The 14,931-nt window shown below is 37.2% G+C and overlaps 1 protein-coding gene across 1 annotated transcript in view; it reads left to right on the forward strand.

Annotated features, from left to right (window-relative positions):
* The window catches only part of LOC103474526 (solute carrier organic anion transporter family member 1C1-like), a 41,562-nt gene that overhangs the window by 2,294 nt on the left and 24,337 nt on the right, over positions 1-14,931 (forward strand). Inside the window, exons 2-3 of the mRNA XM_008425575.3 lie at positions 4,980-5,152; positions 12,037-12,178. Of these exons, the coding sequence (XP_008423797.1) occupies positions 5,057-5,152; positions 12,037-12,178 (238 nt within the window). The 5' untranslated portion in view covers positions 4,980-5,056. The remainder of the gene's footprint in view (positions 1-4,979; positions 5,153-12,036; positions 12,179-14,931) is intronic.

The following is a 14,931-nucleotide window of genomic DNA, read 5'->3' on the forward strand; positions in this document are numbered from 1 at the left end:
TATTTCTACTCTTGAGGTCCGCTTTGCCAATAGCACGTCAAGTAGGCTGGTGCCTAGACATTACAGCTTCCCAACCTGCATTTCTTCTCAAATATTTAAGATATACAATGTGAAAAAAATCTTTGAACGTCCAGATAATCATGAAAAATCCACAGAAAAATCCACCAGTAGGTGAATCGGCAAATCAGTTGGGACGTTTGTTGTTTATAATCGTTTCTTTATGAAATCAGTTGTCATGTTAATTTGGTTAAAAAAGGGTGAAACAGACCTAACATTGCTGCCTTATTTCTGCTAAACAAGCTCAAAGTAATATTCTATATCTAGTTTGACCAACTGGCAGGATTAAAGAGATAGCGGAAATAAAAATTTTAAATCTTCTCGCCCAAACATTACATTATAGGAGACAGGGCTTTCGGCTCAGGGCACCAGGAGGGGCACTTAAAAATAAAAAAGGGAAAAGACATATCTCATGTCTTTAATGAATCCTTGCGCCTCCACCCTCCAGTTCAAAATGTACAATACTTAAACTGGTCTGACCAGCACTGAATTGTTCTGCACTGATACATGATTTCAAGCATAGTTTGAAATTCATTTATAGCACTTGTGAAAGCACAGAAAGGAGCCTCAGTGCCCAAAGGTTTTCTCAAACCTCTTTCCGAAATCAGCCAAAAATCCTAATATCCTAAGTAGTTGGTCTTTCTTTGGCACCGGGGCTCAGCGGACTACGGGACGTGTGTCTGTATTGATTAAGACTCCTCCTGACAATAAGAGCAAGTGCTGGTGTGAGTAAGATCCTCAGTTACAGAATGCCAGTCAATTTTGTTCTTAGGAGGGATGGTACCTTGTAAGTATTTGTTCACGGGTTTGTTTCCAGCATCATGTTGTCTAAAATTTTAATTCCGTTATAAATCCAGCTGAATCATGTGGACGTTACGTTACGATGCGACACAAGGCAGAATTCTGAGAAATTACCGCAGAGCGGTTATCAGTGCCAAAGAGCAGAGATCTGCAGACACATTGTTTGGAGATATGGAACATACAGAGAAAGACTTAAGCCAGAAAATTGGTACTGAGAAAGGAAGACAAGCAGAAAAAGCAACCAGTGGCAAGCTGTAGCAGAAACATGCAGTTGTTGGTATTATTTTGATAATAAAAATGTTGTCAGGGTCTTTAAGGCGGCTCACAAAGCATGTGCACTTGAGTCTTTGTGTTTCCCTTTAAATGTGTGCTCAAAACAAGAATGAGTCATGTAATCATTGACAGAATACAAAAAAAATACACATATTTTGTGCTCCGTATTGCTTTACATAAAACAGCTGAACCTGTTGCAGTTAGTGAGCCTCATTGGTTTGTTCACTACGTGAAGTCAGAGAGAAGAAAATCAGCTGAGAGAAATTGTAAATGTGGTATACCATCCTAACTCACCAATGTGACAACCTCACCTCTTTTTTGTCCAACAACATAATATGACTTTAGTTAATATGTGAAATAAAATAAATGAGAGTGGTAAGAGATCATTTGTATACAATGGGAGACAGAGGTCAAATTAAATATATAGGGGTGAACAAAAACAAGACAGAAGTTGTTAGTACAGTAAAATTATAATACATATTGCTGCCATGTCTATGTGGAGTGGGCTGGGATGGTGGAGTGCCTTTCCTTATGCTGGAAATCCTTCAGCTCAGAAATAATGTATTTGTTACACACCAGCTTATCTACAAAAAAACAACAACAACAGTATAAAGTTTTAGATTCAAACAGTTAAGTTAGAGCGTCGACACATAATACAATATAATACAGTTTCAAAAAATTATTTAAGTTTAACTTAAAGTATACAAAGTTACACCACCAATATGTCGGGGGTGAGAGGTGGGGTCTGGACCCCCCCAATCTAGGAAAAGTCTAGAATTGTCCCCCGCAAAGAAATCATAAAAGAAACCCTTGTATTTAAACAATATCAATATAAAAAAGGAAATAGAAACAAAGAACGAAGTAAATCTGCCATTCATCTAAGAAAAAAATAAGAATTTATTTTTAGGTCCCCTCCCCACTAATGTTAGAACAATGGTTCAGTCCAAAGTGTAGGAGGAGCAACAGCAGCGCTGCTGAAGGAGCTAGCTATTAGCTGTTAGCTGTGGCTCTGCAGCACTAACAAAAAACCCTCCAGTAAATAAATACTTAAAGCAAAAGACATGTAACACGTTTTATTTACGTTCACTGCTCAATAGGAAGAAACACATTGACGATAAAAATCAGTCCACAGTTTATTTCATTACTTTGGCTGAATCATGATAAACTGTCACCTTATGCCTTGGAAATCAAAACTGCTACATTGCTTTTATAGACTTAGCTCCTTTTTCTGTCGAAGGTAGCCAATATTTCAATTATTTTTAGCTCTCTTAACTCTTACTTTAATAAGAAGAGTTTGAAACGAGAGGTAGCGGCTGAGCGTTAGCACTGGCCGACAACTAAGTATGGAAGTCGAGAACAGAGGGACTACTGCAGCTGGCAGTTAAACAAAATAAAGTATACCTTTATTTCTTACCATCTTCAACATAGAGCCTTTAAAACCACAAAATAAAATCTGAATATTTTTCTAGAAAACTCTGGTGCTGACCCTTAAGTTTAAGTTATGATACTTCCCAAATATTGAATTCCTACATATTTATAGGTTTTAACATGAGTCCACCCCCCCCACCCAAAAAAACCCCCACAAAATAAAATAAGAGTTTAAAGCAACTTAACTTATGATTTAAATAACACATGACTTGTATGTATTGAGAACCACTGCAATAAATCAATATTTATGAGGAATTTTATTAAGTGGAGTTACTTATTAAAACTTGTTTTTATTTAGAGCGTTAAGTTTTGTAATGGTGTAGCAGAGACAAGATCTGTGACTGAACCAGACTCATATCTAAGCAACATTTGAATCTTAGTTTGACTTCTTTAGGTCTCAATAGGTTTACTGAGAAAAACACTTTTGTTATTAATTGCTAATTAAACCATATTTTACTATAACTTTGCTGACCCACCCCCAAAATTGCTCTTAAAAAATTGACCTGTTTATGGTCCCCCCCAATAATGAGATGGGATTTACGCCCTTGTTACCAGATCTAACCAACCTCTAAAGATAAAACCTCTTAAAATTCACATCTTGTTAGCACAATCGGAGTAGAATGAACCAGAGAATAATCTCACCAAAACCATCACTTCTAAAATGAAAAGTTGAAAATGAAAAGAACCAAGGTACTACTGACCCACTTAAAGTCCAAACCCTGATTGAGATGCTGTGGCAAGACATTAAGAGAGCTGTGCAGAAAAGAAAAGACTGCAATGTTCAAGAAATGTTGCACAGAATAACTTCTGTGCCAAATGTATTTTCTTGAGACTAGAAAAATGAAAATTTCTGACAAATCTGCTTCAGTTTTGACACTTGAGTTTAGGATTAACGTTTAACCAGATTATTTGTCTTTAAATGTTGTTTCTATCAATCCTTTTTTAAGCTACATTCCCCATATTTATTTTTTTCAGCTTAACATTGTGTCTGAAAATCCAGGTCAACTGTTAGTTGTGATAAAGTTTCTGGATGATTTCTATTTGTTCTTGCCATCTTTTCTCCTGCTTTCATCCACTTAAATATTGCTGACGTTGACGTTGATGCCAGTGAAGCTTTATTTAGGGTGACACAATGATGCTTTCCTGTGACTCTGAAGCGCAGCATTGGCATGTCACAATTCCCTGGTGCACGTGTGTTTTCAGACAGTCTGACAGAAATAACTGGGCCAAACCCACACTTCTAAATATTCTGTTATTATGTTTGTGGACTTAAAAGGCACATACTACACTTAAACCTTGCATATTTCTTTACTTTGTCCATTTCATATTCAATCCAGTTCAGTTTTTTTGAGCTTTCTATGACATTAAACAATAAGAAGTTAATATTAAGTGAGGGAATGTGTTTAGTTGTTGGTAGCATGTTGGTAAGCTGATTTAGCCAGCAAAAAGTTCATCTTATTTATGACAAGTCTAACTCAGCTGCTTTTGATGTGTGAGTCTAAGAGATGATAATATTTCTCTGCTTTCTAGGTTTATACGTTGATGTAGATTCCCAGTCATCCAGGACATGGCAACCCCAAATGCTTAAGTAGAAGTTCTTGGGGTTTGTAGTCATGAATAGAGTCACGATAAATTACAATTCTTATCACAATAAAAGAAAAAAGTACGATATGATAAAGAATATATGTCGTGTTCCTCCCTATCTCTAATTCGATTTATTTTTTCTCCTTCGCCAAACTTCTGAGACACAGCTTTGCTATGACTAAGTCCATTGCTACTGCCATGCGATTGGCTGATTTGTATCCACAAGCAGCTGAGTCAGTGTACATGACATAACACCTGGTGAGTGTAGTTTTAACACAAATAGATTTCAGTTTATTTTAATTCTACAATTTTCCTCCAATCTTTCCCACACTTCAAGGTCAAGAACCAGGTGACAGATATTCACCGTGTCAATCTCAAAAGTAAATGAAATCCCCTCTGATGTTGTTTATATTTGGTTTCAGGGCAATAAGGTTCTTAGGCTGAAGATTATGGTTTTACCAGACTTCACAGTCCTGGTTTAAGATTCATTATATTTGGTCCCATGATCTCAGTTACTGCCGTGAACAATACAAGTAGGTACAGAGTTTGATTGGCTGGAATGTTCAGCTCACGGTGTGTTGATATTGTAGCTTAAAATAGTTAACCTAAAACAAAAAGCTTTTGTTCTGAAAGCACAAGCACGTCCTTCAGCCTGAATACAATGCTGACTTTTTACTTGTGACTGAAGCCTGAAGATATTCAAGACAAAACACTGGCAGTTTTTTTTTCAGTTTGTGTGTCAGTTTTCCTCTGTACTGCCTGCTTTTACTTATTTATTTATTTTTTTTCCCTTTGCTGTGAGAAGTGGGTCACATGCTTGAATTATCCATTTGCAGGGTTGCATGCCTCAATACCAAGAATCTGCACCGAGCGAGAGACCTCTGCTAAGGAGACACAAAGACATATCTGGAGAATGGAGGACAGAAGCGAGGAAGACTGTGTGCAGGAGAACGGACGAAGTGACGAGACGAACAGCAAACCCAGTGGCTCTCCATGCACCAGTCTGAAGGTACATGTGCTAATTCATCTTTCAGAATGCTAGGGTTGTTGCTCTTCAACCAGCATGTTTGGTGTGCTGATTTAAGTGTTGTTATGAAGTCACATACTTGTCTAGTAGCTATACATCTACATTTTTAAGTAAATAACCTAATTACAGCAACTTTACAATATATTCTTGTGGGCGGAAAAAATATGGTGATCAGTGGGATGCAATTGTAATTTTAAATTTCATTTCTTAACAAAGATACAATCTTTATATAAAAAAGAAAATCCTATTTTATTCAGTAATGTTTCGCTTTTGAGCTCTCACTCTTATGAAAAAAAAAAAAAACTTGCCATCAGAGTTTGCAGTGTGTCATCATCAAAATAACATTTGTTGGCCGGTTCACAACGAGTAATTATCCTTTCAAGGTTCAGTCCTTAAAAACCACCTAAAACCTGTACAGCAGGTGAGACGTTTACATTTAGAATAGCTTGATGAGAGAATCCAGAGGAGTGACTGAATTTAAGAGCTACTCGTCTACCTAAGTGTACATTTTGATGTAGGAGCACTTAGACATGATTCACACTTTAATACCTTTTAGAATCTTTTTGGAAAAATTGTTATTACTCGATATTTGGAGGCCATGAACAAAACGCAGTTGGAGCCTGAAGGACAACAAGCCGAAGAGAGCCCTGCTCGGCTGCATGTGGCGCTCAAGTCAAATGCATTCTGGTTCAACTTGAATCTAATCCACTGAAGCAGTGACAAAACCATCTGATTAAGAATAATTAGTGCTTTTACTTCACATTGCTATTTGCGCTTTATTTTCCTCCACACCAGTCCCATTGCTAAACCGGTGCTTGTGTTCACTTAGCCTTGGTAGCTTTGGTTTCTACAGCAGTAAACACCAGCTCCTTTTGGATCATAGTATCAACTTTAATCTAAGTTGGGTATTAACACCCAACTTATGTATCATTTTGCAGTTGTAAGGATCATGGGCCACCTGTGCTTCCTAAGTCTGCATTTGTAATAGTTCTCTACAAGAACCATTTCTCAGTAGCTCAATTCCTTGGAATCGTTAATCTATCATAGACCTATTAAGCATAAAAAAAAGCATTAAAATATGGACTAGGGCTTACTCTGACCAATGGTTGTCAACATATCAAAAGTTGTCAATTCACTTCAATAAAGTGAAAATATTGATACCAAATTTACATGAACTGCCACAACAAGTGGGTCAGAGGTCCATTCACCGACTGTACATTCTTCAGTACTATGTGTGGCTTTGCGTACACATGGCGCAAACTATCAGAAGTGCAAACAAATAAGTTTATTCCTGCAGCTTCGAGCATGATTTGCATAAAGCAGCAAATTGAGTTTGACTTGGTTCAGAGACCTTTGACTTCCCAGATAAGAATTTTGGTGTTGGTGAGCTTTTTATTGAGTTTTTCTGATCTGAATCTCAAAAAATAAAATAAAATAAAATAAAATAAAATAAAATAAAATAAAATAAAATAAAATAAAATAAAATAAAATAAAATAAAATAAAATAAAATAAAAACTCAGAGAACACTGCATGCCGTGTCAGTACATACTACGAGTACTTTATGGAATCCTGCGCAGGTTTTATTGAGCTATTGACTGGATTCATTCTGTGGCTATCTGAAGTCATAGTGCGTTAACATCAACCTCTCTCTTAAAATGACTCATAAGTTGCATGTGCACATTAAAACAGACCATTATCTTTATCTAAGAAGGTAATCTGGTTTCCATTTATTTTACTGCTTTTTCAATGTGGATAAAAGGATGCATTGGACTAATCACCATGAGGATTAGTCGTCATCATAGTTTCTTTTATTAGAGAGGCAGTGAGGCCACGTGGTTCGAAACATCGGAGGGGAAATCCTCTGGTCTCTTACAGTTGTACCCTACTACAGTAAGAACATTTCTAAGAGCTGCCTGATGAAATGTGAGCGTAATGAATGTAAAGTTTTGAGTTGGGCTTCCAAACCCATTTGATCTTAGTAAGACGAAGCTTATGGTGGATAAAGCTGTTCTAATTCGTGGATGCCCTGTCGCTGCTAAACAAACAGCTCCTTACGGATCTGCCCCTTGGTCTGTTGAAATGCAGATCTTGCCTTTGTGTTCGATAGTACAAAACATCTTCAGAAACATTATATTCTCCAGTCCCGCTGTCCTGCAACTTTGGATGCATCAACGCTCCAACTCCACTAAATTGAGTGACTGGTTAATAATCAGGCCTTTGCAAAACATGCTGGCTTGCCAAGGAGAAAATTTCATTTCATTTAGTCATTTAGTTCAGTGTTTACGGTTGGAGGATAGCGGCACTCTAGGACTGGAGTATCAGACGGCTGATCTATGCAGTATTGGCATGTTTTGAATAAAAAGTTACTCTATTAAATATTTCAAAAAACCATTACATTTCATCATTTAATCATAATTTAAAAATAAAACTTCAAACATGTTTTAAATGCTAACCATATTCTTGGCTGCATATCTTTTCTGCAAGATGTACTCTATTATTCTCATCTAGCAATTATCAGCCTTTAATTCTCTATAAATTTCTCTGAAGCGTAATAGCAATCTCCCTGTCTACCTCAGACTATTTCTCTTTGTCTTTTCTAACCAAGAGCTTCAAACACACTTCTCAAAAGGTAAATAAATAGGGGAAAAATGAACAGTCGTAGCAAAAACCCTCTACAAGATCAAACCTTCTGGCAGATCTTTTTTTCCCACCCCCCCCCCCGACATGAAAGTGATGTGAGACAATGGTGTTCAAGCAGCTTATCATAATACAGACTGTTGAGGCAGGACAGAGTTATTTCTTCTCAGAATTGTTTAGTTCCCCGGGTGACTGGGTGGGATATGGCACAGCTCGCTACAACTCTAATCCGGTACTCAGTATTATTCTCCGCTTTTGTTAATTCCTCCAAATGGGTTAAAAACCTGTGGTGCCACAATGTCTCAGCGTGGCCTCATTTTGATTTCATTTCTTGCAAAGGACAGAAACTGAGAACCATTTTTTTTTTTTTACTTTTAGATAGTGTTGTTTATCACGTGTAGTTTGAACATTTTTTTTGGCTTCTTTGTGATTGTTAGTTAAAAACTTTAGTTAATACCTTGTAGGTTCACAGTAAAAGGAACAGAACGGAATAAATAAGTTCTACCGGTGCTTAAACTGGAAAGATAATTTGGAATCATGATTTAGGAATAAATGGCTCCTTTAAATTTACAAGAATTATTTAAATTTTACTTTGACAATTTTTTAGTATGCAAAAACTGTGTTGATTTAGAAAGTTTTAACAGTAGTCTTGTCAAGAGCGGATCATACTGGGAGTTGCGATTCTAACGTGGACATGAAGTGTTTTACAGTGATAATCTAATCTGCTCTTGATGCCGCTGTGTCACATCTTTAATCCTTGATGATTGGTGTTTTTCACTGTGTTTGCAAAGAGCTGCCAGATGGTACAACCCCCCAACACAAATGGCTTTGGCAAATAAAATAAAATGAATTGAATTCCAAACAGTCGTCTTTATCCTTTGAGTTGTTTTTTTTTTGTTTGTTTGAGTTTTGATGTTCCATTTTCTTTCTGTGAACTGGTTCGGGGTCTGAACTCTCGATGAGGCTGATTGGTTTGGTAGGGTGAGCACTGTCATCTCGGGTTACAGGTCACCAAAGGTTACCAGGTTAAATCCCTGTCTCCCTGGACTTTGCATGTTAACATTTGGCCGTCTCCATGCACCCGACTTACCACACGCGGTCCATAAACATGCATGTTAGGATTAGTGGTAATTACAAATTGGCCATGTTCAGCGGAAGTGGCCTGCGCAATTTGATCTATCAACCATTCTTCCTTACATTTCTAGTCATTCTCAAGTCAGACAGAACAATAGCTTTTTGTAATATTTAGTTAGATTAAAAGAAACTGTGCCAATAAAATTAAATAAAATAAAATTACTCAAAAGGCACGGCACATAGAAAAGTACTGGCAGTTCTAGGGTTTTAGGTCTTTAAAAGCACACACCACAAGTTCCACATTGTCAAAAGTGTTTTCCTAAAGTGTTAATGCAATTTTAGCTTTTAACATTTTGTTCTCATTGAGATCAGAGCAAACCTCTACCACATGTTTCATGTGTCCCCTACTTTCCTTTTAGCAAACTGCAAATTGGCATCTTTGGGCCTTTCTTTCAACAATAGCTTTCCTTTTACAACCCTTCACAATGGCCAGATTTATAGGATCCAAAGCTAACACATTAGGCTAAGAGTTAAGATTACATACAGATGGACTTTTTACGTTGCCAAATTAAATTCCAATTCAGAATTCTCTAATATTTATTTGTAAAACCTTGAAAAACTACATATAATTTTCATTCCACTTCACAATCATTTGTTACACTGCATTGGTCTTTGACAGATTCCAATACAATATATTAAAAGTTGTGGCTGTAACAAAGTTTAATTCTTTTTACACTTTTTTCTCAAAGTTTGATACTTTGAAAAAGTTCAGGGAGTCAAACGGTACTTTCTGTAAAAAAAACAAAAAAAAACAAAATCAAACAGCATTTACTTGTTTTTCCATGACCTGGTGTAGAGGATAATTCAATAACAACTCGTCTGCTGAAGCACAAATACACACAGTGGTAAAACCATCAGTTAACTCAAGTAAATTCTTAAATACTGACTGTAAGGCCTAACTTATTGTAATGGTAAATGCTTATGCATGCTGATGTGGGGTTGTCTTGACGCAAACCAACCACCTAGTCTGGCTTGTCCTGTTAATTAGTTTCTTTCTCTTGTTTATTAGCTTGGAAGGACAGTAACAAAGGCCGTTTGATGCATTAGAAAAAGCAATGTCTGGCATCAAAAGGGGAAACTAATGTGTATGCATGCTTGTTTGGAACTCAGCATCCCCAGGAAATGCACATGACAATGTGCAATAGCTTAAGCCCCTGAGCCAATTGTGGTGGCCAGCGTGATCTGTTTACACTGATGCGCTCTGTTCCACTTTAATCATGTAAATGAAAGCTATGTATGAGAATGTGCTCTGCTGAGACCTTTTTTTTTTCTTTCACATCCTACTAAGGTTACATGTAAAGAGTGTTGAATATATAAAAAAAACAAGTTGTATTCTGGGTATTTTTTTTCCTCTTTGTAATTTGTTTAATGTGGTTGCGCAACAACTAATTGCACAGTAAGCTGATTCCAGTTCAGTAGCAGCTGAAAGGGATCTGGGCTGTTAGTTTTTATGACTTTGGAAGTAACTTTCAGAATTTAACGTATACTTTACAGTGATGTGCTGTCTCATAAGAGAAGATCAGCTGTGTATATGGTCAGAGCGTATCTATCTGTGTGTAATGTGACTCTCGTGTGCAGGGTTTCTCTTGGGGTGTAAGTTGAGTGGAATACATTGTAAGGAAAACAACCAAGCCACCAAATGTTCCTTTCTAGCTCACGGGCAGATGGGCTGGGATTAGACACAGATTAAAGATAACATAAAGGTTGGTCTTTTGTCCAAACTCCATTTTAAGAAGTCAAACACTGTTTTTTTCACTGTGGCTTCTCTTCACTTTATATATAAGGCTGAAAAACACAAATGTAGACAAACTTGAATAATTAACAAAAAGGAAGGATGGATCTCACTATACTGAACAATACTTTTCTATTAAAACTATTAGTTGTGTTATTGTGTTGCATTTGATTAGCTCTGCTAAGGACATAAGTGACGCGCAGGAATGGGAATGCTGTAATAGTTCCCTATGAAATCCTTTCATATTTTTTTAATTCCACTCTGTATGTCTTAATTTTTTTAAATTCCACTTTTTCAATTGTAACTATATTTTTTACTTACAAAGTCTGTGGAATAACAAAACATAGTTCAAGAAATCATATTCATAAATTGCCTAAAATCAAATCCATAAGTTGCCTCAAAAAGAAACATTAAACCTGCTAATAGTACAACCTGGTGACAAACCTGTATAATTATCGGTGCCTATGTTAATTTTTAGGGTTGCTTCCATCTGTCAAAGACATATGTAATAAAGTGCATGCTAGCTTGTGACACCCCCACCTCCGCTTTTGCAGGGAACTATGAAAACAAACCGTTTTGTCATTAGGGGCTGCATTGTGGAACAGCCAAGGAGAAGACCCCTCCTCCTTTTGTCCAAGCTGAAGAACAGTAAAACAAGGACCAGATTACTAATTAGATCTAAACACAGAAACGTCCTGCAGCTTCACACCGTGTGTTGATTATTTCACCCTCTACCATTTTTTACTTTTCCAGATGGTGTTGTTTTACATGTACCTTTTTTTTAATAACAAGGGACCTGGCTGTGATTGATGATTCATACCGACCACATGCTAGGTAGGAATTAGCACATGACTTGGGGTCATTTTGCACCTGTTTTAACAAAAAGCAGATATGTAATGTAATAATCTACTTAGTAGATTATCACATACATCTTTGTAATAATCTATTAATAGTCTACTTTGCAGTTTTACAAGCTGCACTTAACAGAAAGAAAATGGGGTTAGGTTGGGATGAAGTGGTAAATACCACCGAATACTAAGTTTTACCAAACCTTAAACCCGCTTGATTGTGACCATCCGGATGAGAGTACTGACTTCAGAGACAAATTAAGCATACCACGCAATATTCGATAAAGTCCTTAGTTTTCTATTATTACAAAATAAACTGTAAACACACTTAAGTAGCCTAGACATTTGTGCCTTAAAACGAGACTTTTTTTCCCCAATTGTTCAAAGATTATGAACTTAGTCAAAGCTGTTGCCATTGGCATGGCGCCCAATCCACAAACTGCCACTGTTCCATTTTTTTTATTTGTTCTTGTAAATGTTTTCTCTTATCTCCTCCTCTCATTCTATTCTCCAGATGTTTCTGGTAGCATTGTCATTCGCCTATTTTGCCAAGGCTCTGTCGGGGAGCTACATGAAGAGCACAATAACTCAGCTGGAAAGACGCTTTGACATCCCCAGCTACCTAATAGGAGTCATTGATGGGAGCTTTGAGATAGGTGAGTGGGCCTGTCCGTCACTGGTGTTATTTTGTTGCTAACATTTCGTACCGCCATGTTCCAAATCTATTTTTCTTGCTGTTATTTCTGCTGAAAATATGAATGGGTCATTCAGATATTTAGACCACAGATAAAGGATTAATGAGATTTCCAAGAAAAAGACACACTGGCGTGTTTGTGCGTGGTGAGTCAGAGTATCAAACAAGGACATGACAAAGATATCAAAGATGTGGCCAGCCATTGCCTAGAATCTGTAAGATGATTCCCTTATGTTATTAATTTAACGTCTTGTCCACACTCCCACTTTTTTCCCCCCAGTGATGCTATTTGTGGCAGACAGATCAGCTGACATTTACGAGCTTTGATCTTGACACGCCAATCACCTTCTCTCACATTTATCATTTCACTGCAGTGAGAACGTCCACTGGGGGTTTTCAGATAAACATCATATCTATTCAGGGCCAAAACAGAGGTACAAACACATGAAAATAGATAAGATTGTCTAAAATGTGGGCCTGTTTTATCATTTTGTTCGAACGTAGCACAGATGGATTATGTTTTGGTAAATGTTCAATGGCTTTCACAACAACAAGAAAAATGCCACTCAGAGATGTGATTTTGAAACTGTTGTAATGCACTGACAATCCAGCTTGAACTGGACTGATCCCTCAGGAACCAGGTTATGAAAGTTTCTGAAGCTTTGAAGGCAAACTCAAGAAAAATCACATTGTTTGAAAGCGTTGCAAAGGTGGGGAAAAAAAAGTTGGAAAAAACAGCGTCTTTAGTGCTCTTTGTTGGTTTATTTTTATAGGCATAAGTGTCAAGTATAAACAAAAACCACAGACTTAAAAATGTGCAGCTTATGCTGACATGCAATGCCTGTGCTTAGATGGAGCTTAGTTAGACAGTGAAGGTTTAACATGCAAATCAAAAAGAGAATAAAAACACAATGCAGTGCAGAACCAGACTATACAATATAAAGCTCTTAGTCTAACCATCAAAAGAAAAAGTGAGGCTCTCATTCGTCACTACATATGTGGTCATTCTTCAGAAACTACTTCAGTTTTAACTTGACAGAATTATACCAAATCTAATTATCATATTATCTTAAGTTCTGGGGCTGCACAGTGGCGCAGTTGGTAGAGCTGTTGCCTTGCAGCAAGAAGGTTCTGGATTCGATTCCTGGTCCCGGTCTTTCTGCATGGAGTTTGCATGTTCTCCCTGTGCATGTGTGGGTTTTCTCCGGGTACTCCAGTTTCCTCCCACAATCCAAAAACATGACTGTTAGGTTAATTGGCCTCTCTAAATTGTCCCTAGGTGTGTGTGCATGGTTGTTTGTGTGTCTCTGTGTTGCCCTGCGACAGACTGGCAACCTGTCCAGGGTGACCCCGCCTCTCGCCCGGAACGTTAGCTGGAGATCGGCACCAGCAACCCTCCCGACCCCACTGAGGGACAAGGGTGTCAAGAAAATGGATGGATGACTTAAGTCCTAAATTTATATGTACATGTATCAAATTTTCTAAGAATCCAAGTTGACGCTAACAAATCTTTTTTTAAGGTTTTTTTGTGACAGTAGTGAATTTATTTGCATTACTAACTCAGGGAATGGACAGAAAAAGAAGGGGGAAAGAGTTGAAGCAAAAGGCCTCAGTGTCCTGAATCGAATCCCTAATAGCTTGTCGAGGACTTATGGAATGTGTATACAAGGCTCTCGCTCTAGCTCTGCACAGCACGCCGCCCCCCGTTGATACTTGTTTGACAATTTGCCTTTTAATCTTAGGATTTTAATTCAGTGCTGTAACTCAACATTAAAAGCTAACTTAGTTTTGTTTAACCGTTCAAAACAAGACATGAAATTTCAAGCCTTGCTGAAGCAAACTCTAAATGCCGAGACAATTGTGATGAAACCGAAGCAATCTTTCCACCAGACATGTAAACCATGTCATTGGCATTCAACGGAAAAATGTACTAGGACACAAGTATAATAAAACTGTTTTACATGCAAACTAAAAAAAAAGTGTGGCAGATACTGAGTCTTGAGATATACCATTATAAAATGTACTTATGACAAAACATAGTTTAGAAGGTATAAAGCAGACCACTTGAAATTTGTCTTAGAAAATGTATGCTTGATCATTAGAATAACATTGAATGGTGTCTGTCTAATGACTTTTTACTATACAAACACATTGCTCCATCTTCTTTCCCTTTATTAAGTGGAGCAATCTGATGGGAGAAGTGGTAATTTTTTTATTTTTTTGTTTTCATTTACAAAAGGAAAGAACAAAAATGACACGTCTTTATATCCTTTAGAATCTGCATATCCTATTTTTGTCTTCTGTTCAAAATAAAATGAATTGGAACACGTTATGCTCTTTTGTTACAAGTCTGCGTGTAAACAGAAACAGCAACGACTTTGTGAACCCAGGGCCCATTTTCTATTTCCTTACCCGCTCACTGCTAAAGCTATTATAGTTTTGTGCAAACCTGTCCTGTTTACACTTTAACATGATTGCGAGAGGTTTTACCATTCTGTTATTTTGTTTCTCAGAAATCATATTTAGATTATGGTGGGGAGTCAAAATCTGGGTCAAGGAAGATTAGTCATCTATCAGTGGCTGTAGCATAACAATCTAGACCTCTAGTAGCACTATAGGCATGGAAAGTGACACTTTTTCCCCTCGACGCTCATCTGCAAAAGAAAAGGTTGATGATGGCACGTCAGATTAACTCGTAGCTGAATGTGTCTATTC

This window comes from Poecilia reticulata, chromosome 13 (assembly GCF_904066995.2).
Source record: "Poecilia reticulata chromosome 13, P_reticulata-male-v2, whole genome shotgun sequence".
In the NCBI taxonomy this organism is placed as follows: Eukaryota; Metazoa; Chordata; class Actinopteri; order Cyprinodontiformes; family Poeciliidae; genus Poecilia; species Poecilia reticulata.